The sequence below is a fragment of the Apostichopus japonicus genome, chromosome 15 (genome assembly GCF_037975245.1).
Source record: "Apostichopus japonicus isolate 1M-3 chromosome 15, ASM3797524v1, whole genome shotgun sequence".
Taxonomy (NCBI): domain Eukaryota; kingdom Metazoa; phylum Echinodermata; class Holothuroidea; order Aspidochirotida; family Stichopodidae; genus Apostichopus; species Apostichopus japonicus.
The window spans coordinates 11,015,670-11,041,344 of NC_092575.1; the positions used below are offsets into that span (position 1 = coordinate 11,015,670).

Sequence of the window (25,675 nt, forward strand, 5' to 3'; positions counted from 1 at the left end):
TTCAGTATGTCACACTTCATAGGGTTGTTAATGTCTTGCACCATTCAATCGAATGGTTCTGTGAAGGTGTATATGCATATTATAATAATAATAATACGTGGTTAGTGATGAAGCCAACACAAACTGCTAACCGGTCTGTAACAGAATCACGGTCGACAGGGAGTTGTTCCTATTAAATAATCCTCGTTCTGACTTTTTCCAAACATAGCAACGAAAAATAGCAAGATTTTCTTGTTTGAATCCAAAGTAAGGGTTTATATATTGGCAATTGTTGTTCTCCTAGCTTAACGTTGAACCATACAACTTTTATATATCTATATCATTATATATACGGTAATGGTTCTGGTTGGTTAATATGGTATCATGTGATCATCACTCATGATGTGTTGTTCATTTAGTAACGGTATAGTATGCTCATGAACCTATAACGGATGATACGTTTCATCAGCAGCGTATGCTAAGCGTACATGCTACAAACCATTATACCAGGGAATTATGACAATGTGGTGTTGCTAGGCAACAGATCAAGATAGCCTTAACAAGTTAACCAATCTACTAGATGTAGTTCTATACTGATGCCCATGCATAAATTCAATAATGGGACTAATTAGTTTAACGTACACACAATTATGTCTGTACTGTGGCATTTATAAATGCAATAGGATTGTTAACAAAGCATTAGAAAATGTTCAAATACAAATGGTGTTGAATATCATCCAATGGGGGCTTTATTGTTTACATGAAGTTAAAAGAAGATAATTTGGTTGAGTTATTAGAATTTGAAATCCAATGAATTAATATTAAACATTTAGTCCTGTATACTGATGAACCCATTTCATCGTTCCTTAAGTCTTAGCTTTGGGCAGAGTTTTAACATGATAAAAGAATTATTCACACACTCAGTTTTCTTGGATTCATAATTAATACTATATAAGTCAATAAAGTCAGGCGCTTTATGACGGTATAGAGTGCCAAACATCCGACTTATAGCATTCGGGTTTCATGTCCAACCAGAGAATCAGATTCTGAAGACATCATATTCAAAATATGCTTTTGTGGAGTGTCATTTAGCGGAGACCTACATAAGATAAGGTATACCTGTTTTATATAGAAACTTAAAAACTGGGGTTTGGTTCAGTTAGTTGCTTGTTCTCCCACATCATGATTCATTGTGGTGCCTTCATTTTCTGGCTGCTACCGAACATATCCCTTTAAGAGTTAAATTGATTGTTCACATATTTAGGAATAAGTGACTACCTTTGGTAATCAAACTAATGAACCCAATGTGTTCAACCTTTGTTTTCTGGATGAGAATTGGGATCAGAGGAGTCTGGGAGGGGAGGCGGAGGGTAGAGCTCAAGTGGAACATGTGAGTTGGATTCGATTGTGTAAAACACAAAATCACCTCAACACGCCACGATAGAAGGAAACCTCTGCAGTGCATTCTGTATTACCAGCTTCCTTTTAACTTTTAACGGAAGAAGCACTACTTTTCACACCAATTACTAATAGCACTTCTCCATTTTAGGTTTTTGCTACCACTGGTGGAGGGGAAGGAGTTATTCCCAAAGTACCTCCTGCTCCACCGCCCCTGATTGGGATGATGACGAACGCTTAAAGATATATACTCAGGATACCAAAATGTACTGAGGTTTAACTTGCACAAACAGCCAAACAAGGATTTGAAAGCTAAACGACCAACATCGCGAATGATTTCAAATGAGATTAATATGATGTGTTTTTTTTTCAAATCAATGGCTACAACGGAATATGAGATCATGTTTTCAATATTTTACATGCATGCATATAACGTGGCTCTGCAATAAATGTAAGCACGTGTGTTATTATATGTAAGCACACTATTCCCAATTAACGGCAACGGTTATATTTGTTTTGGTTTTAGTTCATAGAGCTACTCGTCAAAGAAATCTACAGATAAGTAGTTTTTTTACCACTGTGTCAATTTTGAACTTTCGGAGAACAATCAATCTGTCTCTTTCACTTATTTACCTATTGGAAGAAGAAGTACATAAATGAGCTATCACTAGTTTATAAGAACCACATAAACATCAGTTACAAGGCCTGTTTTATCCCATAAGGTTGTTTGAATTGTTTATAATTTACAACATTTAATAAAAACGTTCGGTCTCTGGCAGCACTGAATCAGAAGTACTTGTACTTTTATATACAAGGTGTACACAGTGCGAAGACTTAAGATAGTTTTATGATATCGCTTAATATATGAATAAAACCCGTTGACATGTAATTAGTTTTCTACCGCTTTGGATATAAAAGGATCAATTTTATTTCCCAAGAAAAGCAAACAAATGAGAGACGAAAACAATTGATTCTTAACATTTTGTATTGCCCGACTATAGAAGGTACCGACTGAGGTATTACTAAAAGCCAACAAAAATCAGTCGCGTTAGCTAAAGGCTAGCTGAAGGAAGCAATGTAAATAACCACCTTGCAGGTCACTCCATTGTTTTAACGGCGGGCTATGTATTAGTTGTCCTTATGCGCCTGATCTGTATACCATTTAGTTCTTGCACCACAATTAATTGTTCCATTGACTTACACACTAAACTCATCACTTCTAAGACCTGCCAGAGCATAGATAGATGTTTTCAACTGGTATATATTACCCACCACACAATAGCAGAGATCTTGACCTATCATAGCACTTTCAAACTTTTATATCATGACCGTTTAGATTTTGAGCTAGAAGAGGAGCAACTTGAGCATACTGAACCCCGACCCTTCCATTTGCTCGCGCGGAGTAATATTAACATCTAACCAAAGATAGTCTAAAATAGTTTATATCACCTTCGATCCTCCTTATTTACACATCATCTGTACTTTAAATTATGCTCTTTTATATAAAGGCAGAACAAACAATGACAGTAACTGATAACATGCTTAAACAAGCTTTACCTTACTTTTACCTCTTTTCTATGACCTTTCGAGCGCATGAACACTACTTTAATTGTGGTGCGGTACCTTTACAGATCTCTGAAGTACAGTGCACGATTGCGTGAAAGCGCTCATAAAGATGCAAACACGCCGGATGAACTTGCATAAGGACTCGATGGATGATTCCTATGATGCAGTTTTGCAGAGCGGAAAAGGGGATTTAGGTACCACACCACAATTAAGTGCTCCTATTGACTTACACACTAACCTCGTCAATTTCCAAGGATGATAGAGCATAGATAGAAGTTTCAACTGACATGTCCTACCCACCATATGATAGCTAATGGATTGGACTATCATAAAACGTTCAACATTTGTAGCCATGATCGTTTAGATTTTGAGCTAGAACAACACAAAACTTATCATAGTGCTCCCCTTGCCATCTGCCAGCTGTCGCTGCTGAATCTTCTTGTTTCACCCCATGTTTTCTAAATGGTGGGGCTTATTCGCAGGGCAGCCCTGTGAATAGCCAGACACATACACCTTATTCGCAGGGCAGCCCTGCGAATAGCTGGACACAAACATCTTATTCGCAGGGCAGCCCTGCGAATAGCCGGACACAAGTATCTTATTCACAGGGCAGCCCTGCCAGCGAACAGCCGGACACAGACACATTATTTGCAGGGCTGCCCTGTGAATAGCCAGAAACATATACACCTTATCCACAGGGCAGCCTTAGACTGGGTTAATGGGCTCAGTAACTTTGGGGCTATTCGAGTTTGCTTTTGAGCACCAGCTGGCTTTTTGAGAGTCTTAATTGGGAGGTCCTATTTTTGGGGAATTTATTGGCCTTTGGGATTCCTATCTTAATGCTGTTAGGATTGGTTTTGGGAGCCTAGGGCCTTAAGATTGAACCAGTCTAACATTAGTACCGCCAACAGAAAAAAAAAATGTCATCACTCATTTTCACCTTTGTTTTTGCAGAGTGACTGCTCATTTGCATGTAAAGGGGGGGGGGGTGTCACACCCTTGACCATATCGGCTTTCAGGCAATGTCGGCTTTTGGGGAATCCCAAGATAAGCTCCCTTAAAATAAGCTTTTAAAATTGAACTGCTGGGGTTCCAAAAATTAGCATATGAAGTGGCTAAGACTATTTGGGCCCAAAGGGTTGGCTTTTTCAAGGCCCCTAAACTGACTGGTATCAATAGAAAAACCGGCCTTCCAAGCCCCTCAAATAAGGATTAAGTAGCTACCTCTATTTTACGTTATTGGGCCATAAAGATTGGCATTATTGGCATTATTTTTCAACAGCAGTTCGCAAATTCTGACTGTGACATCACGGTTACTGAAGATGAGGTTCGTCGTCATTTGTCAAGACTTCACTCATCGAAAGCTGCCGGACCAGACAAGCTCTCCCCGCGGGTCTTAAAACAATGTGCAATACAACTTTCGAACATTTTAACGTATATTTTCAATCAATCTTTCACAACCCGTGTTATACCTAACTTATGGAAGCAATCATGTATCATACCAGTACCTAAGACCAGTGCAATATCATGTTTGAATGACTTACGTCCTGTTGCCCTCACTGCTGTGCCCATGAAAGTTCGTGAACGTATATTTTTAGAACGCTTTAGACCATTCGTAACTCCATTTTTAGATCCTTTCCAGTTTGCATACCAATCAGATCGAAGTTGTGAAGATGCCATTCTTTTGATCCTCCATAAACTATATTCTCATTTAGAACATTCTTGGCGAGGACATTTTGCCCGTGTGACATTTTTCGACTTTTCGTCTGCTTTCAACACTATCCAACCACATATTTTAGTCAGTAAACTTAAGAATATGGACGTTCCCGGTGGTTTTATTCACTGTATTTTAAACTATTTAACTAACAGAACTTAGTTGGTGAAACTCAGCCATTCGTGTCTATCCGATGTTATTCTTTCAAATACAGGGGCACCCCAGGGAACAGTTCTAGCACCGTTCCTATTCACACTTTATACGTACGATGCCAGGTCATTAGAACAAGGTTGCTCACTCATCAAGTTTGCTGACGATACTGCCATGATTGGCTTAGTCAATGGTAATGGTGATGAAGCGTATTTACGTCAAATTCAGTCTTTTGTGAACTACTGTGACCTTAACTTCCTCCAATTAAATGTTGCTAAGACCAAAGAAATGATTATTGATTTTCGTCACAATACTAATCCTCCACCCCCTGTTGTTGTCAAAGGAAGTGTAATTGATCGTGTTACGTCATATAAGTATCTTGGGGTAGTGCTGAATGATCACTTGGCATGGGGAGATCATATTGATATATTGGTTAAAAAGTTGAATTCTAGATTGTACTGCCTCCGTAAGATGTCGAATTTTAATGTTCGTCATGACATCCTTGAAATGTTTTATAATTGTACCATTAGCGGGGTTTGGCGTTATTGCTTGGTTTGCTGGGGTGGGAATGTAAACAAACATGAAATAGATCGTATTAATAGCATCATTAAGAAAGCAGAGAGAGTAGTCGGGGAACCCTTGCCTTCCATTGACTCGGTCTACCACAGCCTTCTCGAGTCCAAACTGGAAGCGGTATGGAAGGACCATACCCACCCCCTCTATGAGCTACTTCATAATAGTCAGATGTCCAGAGGCAGTGGCAGGTTGAGACTTCCGTGTCTCAAAACCAATAGATACAGAGATTCTTTCATACCCCGTGCAATTAAGCTTTTTAATGAGGTTTTATTACGTTGACTTTCATATATTGACTTTTCTTATTATTCTTACTGTCTTATTGTACAATATACACATCTATTTTTGTAACTTTTTCACTGTTTTATGAGCGAGTGCCTGAATTTCCCTTTGGGATCAATAAAGTTTTACTTATCTTATCTTATGAGGACCCCAAAATTGACTTTTCAGAAGCCCTTTTTGCATCTCATAAATCTGGGAACTTGCAAAAGATTCAATCTCATGATTTGGGGCCAACTGTTCTATCCTTTCATATCCTTAATCACTGCCTACACCTAACGTTAGCAAGACTAGGCAGTGGCTAACCGTTGGTCAGTCCATTCAGCCTAGCCTAACAGTAACGCTTATGACATGTATTTACGTACAGACTTTAATCGTAAATTTAATGTGCGATGCAATTAAGTTCTTCTTATGTCAGTCGTTTCAAATACCATATTTTTCTAATAATTCATGACATTTAAAATGTAGCATCTGTAACATGTTAAATGTAGAATCTGATTTTGTAAGCTTGAAACTGAAAGACATTAAAGAACTTCGGGTTTGCGCGCCGAGGTCAAATGAATGACGTCACATCAAAAATGATGTCATCGAAAGCCAATAATAAACCTATTTCCAAAATCGTAACAGCCCTGCGAATAAGGTGTCTGTGTACGTTATTCGCCGGGCTGCCCTGCGAATAATCACTTCGTTTCTAAATACGTCAAATCACCCTCAATCCTCCAGATTTTTAGACCATTAGTAGTTTTTAGATCCTCTTCTACGTCCAAGCATCAAAAAGAATGGTGATGACTCAGAAAATGCCAAAACAATCAACTCAGTAGGACACTTTACGGATATTTTCCGACAATGGTTAACCTATCAGACGGACGTGCTCTACTATAATTGTGGTGCGATACCTTTTAAAAAGCACAAGTTATTTTGCTTAAAACAGGTAGATTAACCATAAAATACGAAAATATATTACAAAGATTTTCTTATGACAAACGAAATTGTATCTGCTACTATTGATCAACTCATGGATCATTTATTATCTGCAGTAAGAGACTGCGATTGTTAAGTTTCGCCGAACTGGACTCAATCGATATGACAGCGCCCTCTAATAATTTTGAGGGCCAGCTGGACACATTTTACAATTTGAAAATTTTGCAAGGCTTTATTCCTCATCATATTTTCTCAAAGTTTGGCAAAATCGAACATCTGTCTAGTCTTTCGAAATTAATCTATATTAATCAAATTCCTCTTTCCTTAATGTATTTGATATAATTAGTTCTTAAAACTTCCCACTTGATACAAAATGACATTTGATTAAATAAAAATGAATGTTTTTGGTTTGGTTTGGTTAATGCTTCAAAAAATGATGCAAATTAAGTAGGGCGATCTTGTACTTATTTGTTCCCAATGGATACAAAGGACATTTTTATTACGAAAATGTAATCGTCATTTTACTTTATGCGCCTATTAACGCTTAACATTCAGATGAATTTCATTTAAAGTTCGAATAGAAGTCAAAATTGACCTTTAGAATCCCATATATGAATACTGACAAAAAATTGGGAAATATCGTCTTTAATATTGTAATGCTATAGCATTATCAGTTTCTTTTCTTTTTTTGCCACAATTGAGACTTTTCTATTCTTTTCGAAATAACGTAAATGTAGAAGCGCGCTCTTCTATTATATACCAGGCATTATGTTGTTCTTATTTGTTCCAAATTGATACGAAAGGACATATTTGGTTTCGATGATAATGGTAACATATGCAGGCGTTAAATGTGTGTATTTGTGTGCACACTTGGGTGTGACCAGGGGTTAACTGTACTTAAGATTTGTAAGAAGGCCTTGATACAAGACTGTAAACCACTGTAGTACGATATTATATATATATACATATATATATATATATACATATATATATATATATATATATATATATATATATATATATATATATATATATTGTATGCTCTGGAGCGACGTGCTGAAGCATACGGAACTACGTTCGACAGAATTTCATTTGATTCTACGGATGTCCACGAGCTTATTTGCAATTGCCAACAGCCTCCTTTTCTTATGAGGCGTAACGCACATGTAATCGAATAGGCTGGTCTGGTCGGTGGGAGGCCTTCTAGATTATAAAACAGGTTTCCACAATTTTGCCTGTAGTAACTGTAGTAACTGTAGTAACTGTAGTAACTGTAGTAAATGACCTTTGACCTCCACCAAAAACAATAGGTTTCTTTTAATCATTGTAGTTCACTTACGCAGCCAAATAAGAGATTGGTCCAAGCTTCCCGTCTTAGGATATCGTCTTTACAAGCAAGGGGTCATGCACACACACACCCACCCACGCACACCCACGCACGCACACGCACACACGTGCGCTCAATCTTGTTTTCTATTATATTAGCTACAACCGATGACATTTCCTTTTATTCTAATATTTTGTCTAGACAACCAGTGACTATTGTTCTCCATTGTTCGACAACTGGTGACAGGAATTTCTCTCTTGTCCAATGTCACCAGTAGTGAGGCCTAGGCATGCCCACACACATACACACACAGTAGAGATCCTCATGAGGGGCACCATTCTATATGAACTAATTACGGTACCACATATGAATTTCAACCAAAGTATATAGTGGACAAACACCCTGAGGCGACAGGTAACACATGCATATACACCCATATTCATACACACTCAAATGACATTATGTTCTCCCTTTTCCTTGTGACTTCGACCCAAAAAAATTTTGTAAAAAAAATGGAATGATTTCGTCTTCTCATGAATAGTCCGTACAAGTATCCGTACATTTTGACCACATATTTTTAAAGTTGGTTTCTTCGTAGTTGTGAGTATATTTCGAGTACATGATACCTTATATGGAAAGATAATCATGCAATGAAGAAATATTTCTCCTCTTTAGTACGTATTTTAATTATGGTAAAATATGATAGAATAATGAATTTTGTGTTGATATGTCACGTAAGCCGAGCTTACCTTACCCGTGTTATTTTGTAACATCAGGTTCACGGTTTCAATTTTCGAAGGTATGTTTTGCGTTTTCTTCCGACAAAGTTGGGACACAAATTCTACGGTGTCTCTTAAGTGTCAAATTACTTGATATGTGAGATAGCGCACTAAGAAGATGTGTTAGTTTTGATGAAACTATCCGAGTTCGACGAGCACCGGTGTTCATCATAAGGCGAGCTAGGCGACAAACCCGCAAAATGTTACCGACATCTATGCAGAAACTGAATGAGCTATATACTTTACGTAAAGGATATGCAATGTCCCAAAATTCTTACCTTGTACCGAGCTGGGAATATAGGCTATATATATTTATATGCCCATGCAAGTGGAGGGGCGGCAGAGCTGTGTGTGTATACAAAGCGTGGTGACCGTCACCGCTGTCGGGCGATCGATGTTTCGGCGTTATTCAAGGGGGGGGGGGCGGATGCCTCCACTGTCAGTCGTGGAAACATGTAGCAGGAGGATTTTTTTACATTCCGAGTCCGCGAAGAATTAGTCCACGCCCGGGCACATATCTTCAGGCGTGTGTGGCGTACGCCCCCAGAAATTCAAGAGCATATCAATTCTTTATGGCACAATATACCACACTTAAATCATTTCAGTTTGAAATATGACTCATAGTTGCATCACTTAAAACCTGTGGAGTTGAAGCGGACGTGATTTTGGAATGGTTTACTTCAAGCAAGGCTGAAAGAAATTATGATTTGCCAACGTCTTGCCCGGTAGCAAATCTCAACGAATTAGAATCAATGTAACATTTTCTGAAAGATAACTCTATCTCTCCAAATCGTTTCAAGGAAATCGAAAGTCACTATTGCAGGGGAGTAACAATGCTGTAGAAATTACAATCTGAAATGACTGAGTTACCGTAAGCATATATAGTTTGTTGTGCACATTGAATAGGGGAGTCTACTTAATGGATAACATGAGTCTTTCTCTTTAATTCCACCCACCCCCCCCCCCCTCTCCTGCAAGGCCGGTCTTAAACAGTCTTTGAATGTGATAAAAGTTAGATAAGTGGAAGGATAACTGTTTAAACAAATCATTATTACGTTTCAAGCTAGAAAACAAAGACAGTCTTAATAAGGAAAATGGCAAGTTGAATTTGAAGGTCTCTGATGGAACAAAACGCTAAAGATGTTTCTCTCTCTCTCCTTAATTAGTGCATTGTTGCACGGGAAAGAGGAAATGGCTTTGATATGCACACGTTTGCATTTGGACCTACTTAAAGACCTAATGTATTATCTATATATGCCTCAGAATACATCTTTGAGGTCTAAGACATTATTATTTTTTTTCTGTTCTGGATATTCCAACTCAGTACAATTTCAATTATATTATATATTCATTTGCCTTTGTCGTTTACCTCCATTTCATTTAACAGTCTGTTCAAAGTATCCGGCTGTAGGAATCACAAATGACGCAACATCCTTGTTAGGAGTCGTTTAACCTCCACTGACACTTCCCGACCCAAGGGGAATATTAAATGTGGTAAACCCCGGACGGAAAGGTCTGTCATCACTTGACCACGGACCCTGACATTCAGCTCTCTCCTTCAGGGGTGTGTTTACATCCAGGTCCATACGATTGTGACACTTCTTTTGTGATATATATTATCACTTGTGTTCTCTGTCATAATGTACAATACATTGGCCAAACCTCCACTCCTTTTCACAAAGCACAATCAGACTCAACAAAACCAGTTTCCAGTGGCTGAACATTTTAATCTTCCACAACACAATATCGACTGTCTGAAGTTTGCCATAATCCTGGGTAATTTGTCTGACCATAATAAAAGAAACTTGAAGGAAGTCGAATTGATCCTTAAAGTACGTTCACACTGTCATGGTCTCAATAGGGATATGGCTTTTCTTTCCGGGTTCAAGCACTTTGAGCAGTCTGGGGCTAACGGTAGACTAACGTGATTTCAATCACTCTTTTTACACATGACGAAGGACCAGGGTGTCCGGAAACTTGTGTAGCGTGCAGTTATATCTATTCTATTCTAAATATTATGTTGGATTTAAAGGCATTACATGTCTCATTTTTCAACCAACTTTTTACTTTTTATACAGACAATTTAGCTATTTGCATCAAAAGTTTATTTGAAAATTCTTTCCGGAATTTCGCAACTATTTCTGGAATTAAGTAAAGCACACTGAAAATAACACAAGAACATTTTTTAATTCCAAAATAAGCTGAAGTCTACTTTAATTTTATTACCAATGCACTCAGTTTTGTTTATTTAATGGTACACTTTTGAACCCCCCCCCCCCCCACAACTTGTCGGTGCTGTTTGGCCGGCCCCTGCTCCTCCATATCCGCTCCGCTGCCCTGACTGCTCTCAAACAAATGCAAAAAGAGGAAAATCATTTTGAGAGGCACGACTCTAGATGACAGTACTGTATATCAAATATGCCTATGTGATTTTCTCTCCTTGTTAACTTATGAATTATTCATAAACCGATTGCGGAACACAAGTACACGTAGTACCGCACAAACAATACTTCAGCAAAGACATACAAAAAGAGGGCGTTCAACGATTTGATTTAATTGTGAATAACACGGTTATACGTTGGTCTTTGATGATCTTATTTGTAGTTATGAATGGCTTTTAAAAGTATCTTTACGCATAACAACCGATGCTTAAAATTCCTTTACTCGTAGCTATGGCATCACAATTCTCTATGGAAAGATTATTACACAAAAAAAAAGAACTGTTGTCCGTATGAGGGTTTATTTCGTTTTGTGTAAATTATGGTATCAGATAAAAGTTTGAACTCATATATCATGTTAGGTCGATTGCACCAAATCAGTGATACAATGTAACATTAGGTTCACAGTTTCAAATTTCGGTGTGCGTGTTTGCGTTCTGTCTTGCCAAATATATATGTACACTGTACACAGAAGTGGTGCGAAAGTTCCTTGAAAATAAGTGAAACTTAAAGAGAGGGTTCAATATCATCTAATTACTAGCCATTGAAACCTTCACCGTAGAAACGATAACGTTTACTTCTATATCATTCATATAGTTTCAAATATAATGTTGAGTCCTTGAAGCAACAAAGTTCTCTTTTGTTTTCATGGGAAACCAACCTATTGAGTCGCTTTCCAACGAGCGATTTAGAGTCACCGGAACGGAATGCACGACTCCACTGTGGCTTTTGAGTGTCATAGTTTTGATTCATGTGAGAAGAAGGAAGATCTTATCACAACATTTAAGGCAGAAGCCAAAAAATGAGAAAAGTCTACCCCGAGTAGCATGTTTTATTTTCCTTTATGTGTTTGTATGTGTTCGTGTTTGTATTTCTACTTTTAAAGTAGGGATATATTTCATCGTGTCTCTTTACTGTCAATACAGTTTATTTGTAAGATATTGCAATCTGCCTCCATCGTGCTACGAACTTTGTTTTGCTTTATTGAAAATCTTTTTAGCAAAAATTGCGACGTAAAGCTGACTTAAACGAACTGACAGGGCGTTGGGAAATAGTTCTATATTCACGTAAAAGTGACATATACTACATTACTTCATTGGCTAAAACACCCGGTTGTATATATTTGATGTAGTTAATGATGTAATCATCCATTTGCAAACGTCACATCACTCCCCGCCCCCTCCCATCACCCGACACACTCTCCACACTCCCGGGGTATTCGACATCATCAATTCACCACTCGTATATTCGACAATTTAAAACGTATTAATATTCCAAAGGTGATTTTTATGACGTATCATAACTGATGACGTACCGTAATTGGTGAAAATTTTTGTCCAAGTTACTCTTGCTACCTTGCACAATTATTTCTGTTGCACGCCTACCCCCCCCCCCCCAACCCTTAAAACAAACTCACACACACTCGTTCATTAATAGACATCTACACGAGAGATTCCCTTCTAAATGGACGTACTTTGCACATCATAATGAATCTTCGTTCTATCTTTTGAATTTTAGTTTTATAAACGGAGGTTGAAAGCAAACACACACACACATACAAATAAACGCACAGACAATACTTCTGCAAAGAACCCCCCCCCTCTCCCAAGAAAAAAATACGTTGAATGGATGAGTTTATGATTCGAATTACACAGTTATGCATTTCTCATCTCTGATTATCTCATTCGTGTTATATGAATTTTTCTTATAAATATCCATACAAATAAAACTGACTTCAGATTTCCTTTTTTTCTTCTTGTTATGACAATATTTTTTATCATATATATAACATTCTCTATGGAAAAATAGTAACACAAATTATAGTTGTTTTGGTATAGTTGTTCATCACAAAGATATCTGCCAGATTATAACTTTAACATGATAAATCTTTTCATTCTGATATTTTTAATTGAAGCACTTAAAACCACCTATTGGAAAACAAACTTTATGAACATATAATGAATTTAGTATTATAGCTATTCATATAAGAAATATTTGAAAACAAACTTCATGAACATATATTGAATTTAGTATTATAGCTATTCATATAAGAAATACAAAGAAATCATAAGACTATAGCCCTTTTTCTCTCAAAATCAGGCAATGAGGGTGTTATGTTAAGGCCACAATTTTAAATATAGATGGCAAAGTTTGATTTAAAGAGTATTATTTTAGTATAGACTATGTTTCTATCTCAATGGTTCACAAATCACACTTTTAACTTGGCGAAGGAACGTTTTTGATCCCTGGGAATCCATCAGAAGATGCAGACTAGAGGTTTCAATCTTAAATTATCATTTTCTGCACAAATTTGACAATTTTTGTAAGACTATAGCTTAATGGTTTCTTCAAATTTTGACATCACGACATTTATAATTCTTCCCACAATTATGCTGAGGAAGGATGGCGCTCTTTTAATTATATTCCAGACAAGACGAGCGGTATATTAGGTTCACACTCTTTAAAAGTAAATAGCAAATTTTAATTTAAAACAAGAAAAATATTATTTTATTATAGACTATATTTTTAGTGTCTTATTTTCTCCGACACTGGGACAAGATGGCTCTATTTCAATAGATTATCTAACTATAACTATAAAATCACTCTAATAATAAAACTTTAAAGAAGCACACATTATTATAAACGAAAGTTCTTATACTGTTTTTATCATTTTGAAAGAGTATTGAAATCAGGTATCAACTGCAAAATGTCACATTTGAAATGTTGGACGAATTCATGAAATTTCATTTTTGTGCCTCAAATGAACATTTTTCTAAGACCATAACTTTGTCGTTTTATTCATGTTTGAGTCAAAATTGAAAACTTTTAAAATCTCTCTAATGATTCCAATTTGTGATACAGTGATGTTTAAAATACATCGGTTCCCTAAGAAAATTCTTGTCATATTTTAGGTCCCTTCTTGAAAGAAAAAACAGTTATTAGTATAAACGAATATTCTTTCTGTTTTTCTTTCCATTTGAAGGACATTAGACTCTACAGTAGCCGTTGAGACTACATTTATGAACTTCAGGATGTACTATTAGTTCTTATACTGTTTTTATCACTTTGAAAGGGTATTGAAGTCAGGTAAAAATGCCAGAATGTGATATTTGAATGTTGGACGGATTAATGAAACTTTATATTTTTTTGAACATTTTTCTGAGACCATTAACCTTGTGGTAATATTCATTTTGAGTCAACATTGAAAACTTTAAAATCTCTCTTACAATAAAAATTTGGGATACAGCGATGTTTAAACTACATCCCTAATAAAATTCTTGTCGTATTTTAGGTGACCCTTCATGAAAGAAAAGGCAATTATTGGTAAAACAAATATTCTTTCTGTTTTCTCTCCATTTGGAGGACATTATAAAATGTTCGACATACATCCCTGATAAAATTCTAGTCAGATTTTAGGTACCTTCTTAAAAACAAACAATTATTATAATATAAACAAATATATTCTTTTTGTTTTTCTTTTCATTTGAAGGACATTAGACTCTTCGGTGGTCGTTGAGAAGTCAGAGATGGATTCCTAAATTTGAAATCTGTAACAGATTCACGATACTGCGATGTTTAACATACATCGCTGAAAAATGTTGTCCTATTTTATGTCCCTTCTTACTAAAAAAAACTGTTATTAGTATAAAAATATATTATTTCTGTTTGAAGACATTAGACTCTACGGTAGTCGTTGAGAAGTCAGAGAAAAATTTATGACAAATTTATAACAAAATTATGAGATCTCTTCATTAAACAAACAATTATTTCATTTTATTATTACACACAAAAGTAGGCTTAATTTATGAAACTTCATATTTGTGGCTGAAATGAACATTCCTCTAATACTAGACAGCCTGATGGTTTTATCAATTTTGAGTAACAATTAAAAATTAATAATTAGCAGACGAAACGGGGTCGGAAATAAATTGATATTTTTGATATTGGATGGCCTGCTTAGGTTTATATCACGGTGTGATCTCAGGCTGATATCAGAAGGTTTTTTCCATCCGCCAAACTAAGCATCAACGAGATTTAGTCCTTCATAAAGGGTGTAATTCTTTAGCAATCTGAAATCCGCCATGTCTTGAATGAATCAATAATAGCAGCGTAGGATAAAGCTTATTGTTCTTCTGATATGTCAAGAATCACACATTATGCTTACTTTGTACGAACTTAGAAGAGACGAATTGCGTTCTGCTTTGATTCAAAGGAGTAAGTTTTATTCCCTTTCTGTCATTCAAAGTTGATGTCTAAGGTAGGATATATATGGTTTGATGATTAAGAGTAGTCCGATAGCCCAGTGGGTTTAGCAGAGGACTACGAAGTTGATATTTGTATGTATGTATATATATATATATATATTAAATCAGTAAAGAATAACACACCACTTCACGACCGGTTTCGTCCTTTTGGGACTAATGAGGCGAAGGTAGGAATCGAACCCCGGATCTTCGTGTCACGAACCTAAGCCCGTACCACTCGACCACAGTGATTCTACTGGTGTGTTAAAGCGTATAAATTGGCTTTGAATAACTGTCATTAAGGGCGTATTACCCAAGTATTAAGATTGTACAGAGTGCACCCCTGGCGCTTTGAATCTGACAATCTTTACACAATTTTAATATATATATTAGATACTCCTGCAAGCAGGAACTCGCGAAGAAGCCTCATTGGCTTATCAAAGCCGCAAGATGACCGAAGTCAGTCTCTTACATTTTTAACGTCCATGATTATGAATTGTTAATTGTCAACAACTCTGTAACTGGACGACATACATTAATCTGGGAGTGGCTCGAACCGGGGACCATATGATTGAAAGGCACCGGCGTTAACCACTGAGCTAACACTCCGCTATTTAGAGTTGTGTGTGGGTGTGTGTGTGTATGTATTTAAGATCCTCTTGTAAGCAGGAACTCGCGAATAAGCCTCATTGGCTTATCAAAGCCGCAAGCTGACGGAAGTCAGTCTCTTACATTCAGATTTAACGTCCATGATTATGAATTGTCAACAACTCTGTTACTGGACGACATACATTAATCTTAGAGTGACTCGAACCGGGGACCTTATGATTGGAACGCACTGGCGTTAACCACTGAGTTCGAACGCAACAAAGATATACGAATGTGAGAAAATTATTTTTTTGACTTTTCCCACTTTTTCCCTTCAAATCTTTAAGTATCAGTCTTGGATTTAGTTTTCTAGCTGATGTGTTGGTTAGCGCGACGGTGTAAGCGAAATACCTTGCACTGCTAATCGAGTAAACCGTGGCTAGGGTTCGAGGCAGGCTGGAGGCGATAATACCCTCGGCTGTAGGTATGGCGCTTTTTGTGGCCTATGATCCCGTGCAATGTCTCCCTTGTTGTCGTAAACGAATCCGGGAGGATGCGAGGAGGGTCGGTCGATCAGAGGTCGACCAGAAGCGTACTCAGTGGCGTGCGTGAATCCTTGCCTTTGGCCAGAGGGTCGAAACATATGTATGCAGCCCATGTCCACTGAATACGTGGCACAATGAGGCGCTATTCTCCTAAAAAAAGTATCTACGCAAGCTGACAATTGCCATCACAAATTTAATATATTAACGAAACTATTTCTTAAGCAGCGCCATCCCTTCTATTTCAAACACAATGAAAGTAACCCTTTTTGAAATTCTGATTGTTAATATTTATTATTAGTGCAACTTGGTCACATAACGTAATTTTGACAACTTCCCGTAAATTATTATTCGCAAAACTGATAGAAAAGTGCCGTTTCGTTTATTTTTCGTGGTTGAAAGGTCTCTGTTTAGCTTATCATGTAACAGTACGCGTATGTTATTGCGTAATACAGTATATCGATGTTCTGTATAAACACATAATATATTGCATATATATGTATTCATAAATGTTATAAATGACGATAAGTTGGACAAGGTATAGATATCTTGCTAAGTTACTCAGATCAACAAGGCAACATATATGGCCTTTACATGAGGGAAGGGGGAGTCAATAAAAGCCAACGTCGTAATCACGTGCTGGGAATGTTTATTCGTTAATTGTAAACAATGAAGCATTGACGTACACAGTATATATTTGAAAGGAGGGGCGGAGCAGGCAAAACTTAATCTCCTCTGCCACGATTGATTCAGAACGTTTATGGAAGGGTGTCCTGTGCTTGGGGAAAGTGGTATAAGTTTACTGCGAATGAATGTAAACTTTTCGGCGATTGAAAGTTTTAGTAAGAAAAGATACCACCTGAGCAAGAAAACTGAACAACTTAATTGACCACTAAATCCCAGTGTCCTTACATGGAGACTGGAGACACGTGATCATAACACTGTTACGCCAAGTTAGTCAATACCATTCTAATTCGAGAGAGAATAAATAGCCCAAAGGTCGCAGAAATTTGGTTTAGACATTTAACATGTTGATCTTAATCAATAGGCTGAAAAACTGTGAAGTGGTAAATGAAGTTTTACCAACATTCCACCATCTGGTTAAATAAAGACTTCATTTAAATGATTTAAACTTCCTACATTCTTACAAACAACTTAATACGACATGAATTTACGGAGTACGTTTTTTGTTGTTGTCTACAATTAAAAGGTTCAATGATTTTAATTGAATTCCATCCATGCATGTTTTGAGAGAGTAAGAAAAAGTGCGGCTTGTATTTTAGTTATGTTTAACGAAGGCTATTTCTAATAAACAATGGAGACTTACTACTATATATATATATATATATATATATATATATATATATATATATATTATAGTTACTCTGTGGCAACCACCTGTATAGGCTTCCAAACTTTGATATTATATATTTTGATGAAGCGAGGTTGTTAATATACGTTACATCTTTAACGAAGTTATTGTCACCAACATAGCTCGCTTCTTCTAGGATTTTAGACTCCACTGCCGCCGTTTTGAAATCAGAGATAAACGTCTGGATGCCTCATTTGAAATATGACAATTTATTTGTATAAACAACTATTCCTTCTGTGTTTCTAACCTTCAAGGATTTTTGACTCAATGCTAGTTGTTGAGAAGGCAGAGATGAACGTCAGGGCGTACTATTTGAAATCTATAACAAATTCATGGGACGTTGTGGTTTTATGTACTTTTGAGTCAAAATTGAAAACTGTTAAAACCTTTCTAATATTACACATTTGGGATACAGCGATGTTTAACATACATCCCTGATAAAGTTGTTGTCATATTTTGAAAGAAAAATCAATTTTTAGTATAAATGAATATTCTTTCCATTAGAAGGTTTTTAGACTCTACGGTAGTCGTTGGAACTGCAGATATGAACGTCATGAGGTCCTATTTGAAACATATAACACATTCAGGAGATCCTTCTTTAAAGAAGCAAACATTATATAAACAAAGGTCTTATACTATTTTTATCACTTTGAAAGAGTATTGAAGCCAGGTCTCAACTGCACAATGCCATATTTGAAATGTTGGACGAATTTATAAAACTTCATATTTGTGACTCAAATGAACATTTTTCTAAGACTATATATATATATATATATATTATTTATAGATGGTGATGGTGATGATGATGATGATGATGATGATGATGATGATGATGATGATGATGATGATGATGATGATGATGATGATGATGATGATGATGATGATGATGATGATGGTGATAATGGTGATAATGGTGATGGTGATGATGATGACTCAACTTCGACCTAGCCCTAGCCTAAGTAATGCTACTATGCCTCAGATCCGAAAGTCTGATCGGCTAGGCCTATATGTTTTTAGTCCGAGCCTACGGTTAGACTGTAACATAATATAACTTTAATCGTGAGGGGTTGTTTTGAAGAAGAAAATATGCATAATGCTCATAGCCCACTGATACCTCACTGCTTGTCGCATACGCACTCGTTATAGCAAAATCACTGCATGTTATCAACACACTTGGTTTGGCAAACTCATTGTTTGTGACAAGTTCACTCGTTGTGACAAACGCCATAATCTCTTGGCTTCCGAAGAAAACACATCCTTATTTTCCAACTTAGTTTGAACTTCAACAAAACGAAGATTAAAGGAGAAATAAACTCTGGGTTTTTGCAGTGTACATGCGGTACGGGATAATTTTCTAATTTAATTGGTGAAATAACTAAGCAAAATAAACATTTGAACAACGGCCATTTTGCTAATATGAGTATTGAGGGCGCTTCAAAAGTGACGTAGGTGAACCACTTCGTAACTTCAAAACAATGAAGCTTTGCATACGAGTTATAGTCTATTCACACTATGTTGAAAAGATCCCAAAATTTATATTTCCACTGATACACTTTACAATAATAAATTTTACACACTTTATAAGCATTTCTACAGATCAATAAAGACAAAAGATATCTTTGATCGATATTTTATTCATTACTATTGTTGAAAGTTCAATTCTAATTATTTTAGGGATTTTCAACTATTTTTTCTTGAAATACGCCAAGTCGCTAGCTTTCGTCACGGTACTTCCTGGAACTGGCTCAATTCAAACAAAATGGCGCGACACATGAACTACATTCAAATCGTTTTTTTTCATCTCAAAGAAGGGATTTGATGCTTTTTTATTGCTTTTACTGGAAAGACCATCTGTCAAAACGAAAGAATGGATGCAAAAAATTCTAGGTTTATTTCTCCTTTAAGATGTGCCAAGTTGTGTATTTGCAGCCATGAAAAGTGACATTCATTACACGAATTGTATACAAATATTGTTACATGCATCCTTGCAATTAAACAGAATTTCAAGAAATCTTGAAATAAGAATTCCATTTCTACCTAAGTTTATTCGTATGTTTGTTTGAGTGACGTAAGTAGGTATTAATCTGCGGTCATCGTTGATTTGAGGTTCAAGTAGAAACAGTTTTATCATTTTCGTAGTCATTCAGAACATTAGCTAATATAATTTTAACCCAACAAAGGCACACAAGGAATTGCATGTAAACATGCTACATGTGTACTATGTCTTTAACTAGAGGGCGTGAACGTCGCAGAGTTGCCTTGAAAAGGTGACGATAAGATTGACGACAGTTAATTTGTTCGGTGACAGCGACGTGAGCAGGCTGATGTGTTGTTTCACTGGCTAGTTTGGATAAAATCATATTTTCCAATAAAATCTAGAAAGGAAATTATTATTGGTAAGAGTTCTGTGAAATTTCATGTTTTTAATTGGCTGAGAAAGATGTAATCACTTATTTACTGAAGTTTTTAAAGGTGAGAAAAACAGAAAGACCGACAGAGAGAACAAGAAGTACCTCAATTGCACACTGACAGCCACACACAAAATAACAAATAATATACCGGAGGAAATGAAGTGAACGGCGAGGAGAATGATATAGTAATGAGGGGATTATATTTTAGTCGATATTTTATTATTCTATATCTAATGTGACTGTGTGAGGTATTATACATCAGATTAAAGTTTTACATTTTGTTTCCTCTCTGCGGTTTACGTGCCATCCTTTTGGAACCACAAGCGTACGTTCTTGAGAATTTGACGAAAATGCGTCCGGAAAAACTTGCGCTCGTCCTTTTAACAGTGATAGTCATGGTGGAAGGTAAGCGTAATTTTTCTGTTGTGGTTGGTACGGTAATGTACGTTTAAGTTTCAAGATTCATTAACGCAGATTAATCTCTCAGAAGCTTTTGTGTATATATATGCATATATATATATATATATATATATATATATATATATATATATATATATATATATATATATATATATATATATATATATATATACCTCTACTTTACATTTACACATTTCGTGTTTTTTATACTATGCATTCAATTAATACCTCTAATTTAAATTTAGATTTAAGTAAATAAATTACAGTTTTACTCGAACTTTTACATGTGACAGGTGTTAAAACATCAAACATTGGATACCCATGTAGTCCTCCTAGTATACCATCGAAAGTTCCAACAGACAGCAACACAGATGTGTCTTCCTCTATTACAGAGGATGCTGAAACCACACCCAGTAAGTATAGATTTCTGCTTCACTTTGTAGCCAATTAAGAATTATAGTTGCGAAAGCAGCTAATAGCAAGGATAAAGTGAAAACTTGTAAGATAGAAAATAATACAGGGGGGAGGTTTATTGCAGCATTCTAGCAGTATTCTACAACAGAATTAACAAGGAAATCTATGATCCCCTTTCTGACGTCGAATGACATTTGGTTTTCTCACTACAATAATATTATGTTTACATTAGCAAAGGTAACACATTCGACAGTACAACAGATCATAACAGACATATAAATAACTTAATATGATGATCGATATGACGGTAACGATGATGATTTGTTAAGATGTTCTTATATTATTTTATTTTGCTAAAAATGAATATTTACAATCAAGGTTGCAATTGTTTATTTTGTTATTATGCATGCAGTTTTTGTTCAAATAACACCTCACGATTTAACAGCTAAATATTTTTTCGTTCTTTCATATTTAAAGGACTGACGCCAATGATGATTCGGAACAATGTTCTTATTTTATTTTGTTATATTTGAATATTTATCTTCAAGGTTGCAACTCTTTAATTGTTGCTGGAAAGAACTATTCTATGGCAAAGAATGCCTGTGGAGAAATTGGAGGGAAAATGTTCGGTTATGAGCATGTGCAGTCCAATAAAACAGCAGAGGTAAGCACGGATGATTAATGTGGCGATACATTAAAACCCAAAATCCTGTCTCTGTTGTTGTTGTTTTAGTTATCATTATGACTGGCCTAACTAGGTGTGCTTACATGGGATTGGTAAAAGAGAGGAAGAAGGGATTGGAGCCAATGAACCTACACAGAGTGTCTTGGAATCTTCTGTAAAGTTCAAATATATGTAGAATGTCATTATAAATAAAATTTATTCATACAACTAGTATCTCCACCTCTTATAGTTTGCCCCTTCCAAACTTTTAAACACCTACTGGTATAATGGAAAGGCCAATTTATTGGCTTGTATATAAACAACTTAATATGTCAGAATTTTCACAGACATTATTAGCTCTTAGGGTCTCAATTTAACATGTATTATATCTACCATATATATATTTTATATTACTCTTAGTCTAAGACACACATCTGTTTCTCGTCAGTGTAATATCAGTAACTTGTGATTGTAGTTTAACCGATATTTTATTCTTTCATCCAGGAGACATTCAGGGATCTGATGAGTTCACATGCAGAATCTTCTTCCTGTCGTTTTGTGTGGGTTGATATTATTCGAAAAGATGATAATCAATTCAAATGGAGTGACGGTCCCGACTTTGTCGATAGTGATAGGTATGTATTAGGCTAGCCTAAGTCTCAATCCGTTTTTGTGTTCCATACCAAAGACTGCTCAGCCTAAATCCCATTGTTCAATATTAATATGTATAGTCTAAGTAGGTATGGCCTACAGCGATATTATTACCACCAGGTACATGTATTTACAAAGGCACCATCATTTTTGCACGTACCATGTTTTGAACAGCTACAGCGGACAAAATATATCAGGCTAGTTCGTTGATTTTCAATTTAACATGAAAGAATTGTCCTGCTAGAAATGTATTTTATGAACAACATATTTGAACTAATCTGATGAAGTTTATGGAACGCCAAACGGACAACACCGAGGACGACATAAGGAACGCTAATAGGTTACAGGATGCATAACAAATAATTAAAATTATACACTATAATAAAAATGTAAAAGCTAATTTTTATTGTTTTGGCCGAGAAGAAGATCATTTCCTATTGTCCGGTAGCAGCAGTGTGTTGATTTTACTGCCGAAAATAAAGTGGATCTGTAACGACGTGTATAACGATTGTAGTAATTTAACTGCAAACCATCTTCATCATCTCCATCTTTCATCAATTTGAAAGGAGTATTTTAGTTGAACAGTTGTTGCTTTTGTTATTTCTGCAGTTGGTGGGGTAATTATGAACCTAATGACCATGCAGACTCGCAGTGGTGTGTGGCAAGTTATCGAGGTGGCAACTGGAAGCTTCATGACGTACGATGTACCAGAAGCGTTCAACTTTGTACTATGTGCATGGATGCATGGTGCAACTCCGGCTAATCTAATTATACTGATAAATTTAAAATTACATTGGATTATTTAAAATATTCCCTTTCTGCGATAAATGAAGATATTTTCATTTGTACGTTTCTATACACAGTTTTATTGGTATATAAAGTGGTCAATTGATGTTATTAAATTAACATGTTATGATCAAATAACAATCATTTCATGTTTAAGTTAATTTCTCTCCCTCTTTTTTTTTTTTGGACGTAGATCTATTGAAAATGCTGCTATTTATCCCTGTTCAATTTCTGTGCTCTCTTATACTCTTGAAACACAATCTCATTTGCGAATATCTTGACAAACGGAAGAAATAAGTATGAGTCACAAAGTTACAGTTGTAGCTTGTTACAATGGGGGGGGGGGGGGGGTGGGAGGGACAATCCTTATCGAAAAGATCCTGCAGGATGGCGGGTATATAAAGCAGAATAATATGAGTAAAACTCAAAGAGGTGTAAAATAGATAAGCAAATTATTCAGAATGGAAACATAAAAAAGCAACCTACAACCAGCCAGGGAAATGGATTTGACTACACTAACTGTCCCAGTCCTGGCAAACAGCGAACCAGGAGTAACTAACCACGAAAGTAAAACACTCACTGGAAGTAAACTTTACTAGTCTCTAGCTAACGGGTTCAAAGAGTGAGTTCCCCTCCCTCTGCCAGACCCCACGGTCCTCACAGTTTATGCAGTCTAACTTATGAAGAGAGGGTTTTAGCCCAAATTTCTTGGTAGGAGGTCCGTTATGAGGTGAACGAGGAGAAATGTGTCTTGTACATCCATTTTTGGAAATAATAATGTCATCATGAAGTGTGGGGGTGGAGGGTGGGATTGCCTGCTTCAAGAAACTTCTTAGTAGATATGAGTTGTAAACACCCTATGAGGTATGCATGAGGTATTGCTAGGAGCTAGGCGGGTATGGCATATGCCATGTAATACAGTGATGTACATAAACCTTGTAAAAGGGTTATGTAAACCTTTTGCTCTAAATTGTATTCTATTTATACTTAATAGTTTTTGTTTTCCTACATACGAATATTGCTGTTATGACTTAACTATAATAACTAATTTCTAAATTTTAATTGAGTGTACCTAAAGATGGTTAGAGAAGGAAGTAGTGAGCGTTTTAGGAAACACCTTACTGTGTGTAATAACAACATGAATGGTAAACGAGAAGTTTTCATGACCATGTTATTAATATATGTATATCAGAGATTATATATTAGATTACAACTTGGTCTATGAGATCTAATCTGATCATGCCCTTTGGCTCTACACGGATATGTCATGTGGGTGAAAACTGTTAATAGTCTATACTTTAATAGTGTTAATAGTCTATACTACCACGTTGGGTAAAGAATTTAACCAGCATTCGTGTAAGCGCAGTATAACAGCAAAGGTTTGGCTTTTTATCCTGTTTTGCACGTGTAAAATCTTTGAGTTTTATATCATGTACAATGCGTGTCCTTTCAGTATTTATTTTCATCGTTAAAGAAACACAGAATGTAGTTTAGATAGAAGATGGTGTCACTCAATAAACGGAATGTAAGTTATCAGACTTACTAACTCAATTGGAGCCTTTTCTTTCTCGTCTATTTATCGACCCTTTTTTGAGTTAAACACCCTAGCCAATTATATTCATGGGATCCCATTAAAAGATACTTAAGACTTGTAATTATTTATCAAACGTTTTCTAGTTATATGTCAAGGTGGACTTATTTATCGAGTATATAGCTTTAGTCAAAGTTAATATACCTTACGTCTAATATTACTCCGAGCAATAATCCCATGTTTAAACGCCAAAGAATATGCATATTTATGAGTGACAGTGAAGGAGATTGATTGATTGATTGATGATGATGATGATGATGATGATGATGATGATGATGATGATGATGATGATGATGATGATGATGATGATGATGATGATGATGATGATGATGATGATGATGATGATGATGATGATGATGATTAGAAATATTTGTTCTGCCTATCACATAAGGTACATCTTAACTGCAATACATTGGAAAGTCCTGTGTGTCCGTGCGTTTACGTGCACATTTGCTTAATCATGTAATTGTATACGAATTCGCTGCAAGTAATCATATTGTCTAACATATGCGTGTGCTGGCGCGCGCACTTGTACTGGTATTCAGCGTTTGTGTATATGAGAACGGCACGGGTCATGAATCGAGCGCCTTCAGTTTCACTAGTGAAGGTTGCAAGTCAATCTCATGTTTCCCATTGGAGTTCCCCTTTGACCTCAATTACCATGGTACCACATATTTTGTAGAAGGTGACATGTCCAGCACAACTGTATAGCTTGAAAGTTAATTCAATGATTCCCCCCTGCAGTTATACTACATGATGTCATGTCACTCAGGAGACACATCGTCATATCACCCACCAAGTTTGAAGTACACGAGCCGTCCCAACCAGACCTCAAAATGGATCTTCCTTTACATTTTCCTTTATGATA

General features: G+C 36.2%; 1 protein-coding gene across 1 annotated transcript; it reads left to right on the top strand.

Annotated features, from left to right (window-relative positions):
- Window positions 1–20,092: 20,092 nt before the first annotated feature.
- Window positions 20,093–24,751, top strand: LOC139981139 (uncharacterized). Its single transcript, XM_071993327.1, has 6 exons — window positions 20,093–20,266; window positions 20,606–20,686; window positions 20,995–21,114; window positions 21,664–21,779; window positions 22,284–22,414; window positions 23,040–24,751. Exons 2-6 carry the CDS (start codon window positions 20,632–20,634, stop codon window positions 23,191–23,193), a joined length of 576 nt encoding a protein of 191 aa, XP_071849428.1. The 5' UTR covers window positions 20,093–20,266; window positions 20,606–20,631; the 3' UTR covers window positions 23,194–24,751.
- The last annotated feature ends 924 nt before the right edge of the window (window positions 24,752–25,675 follow it).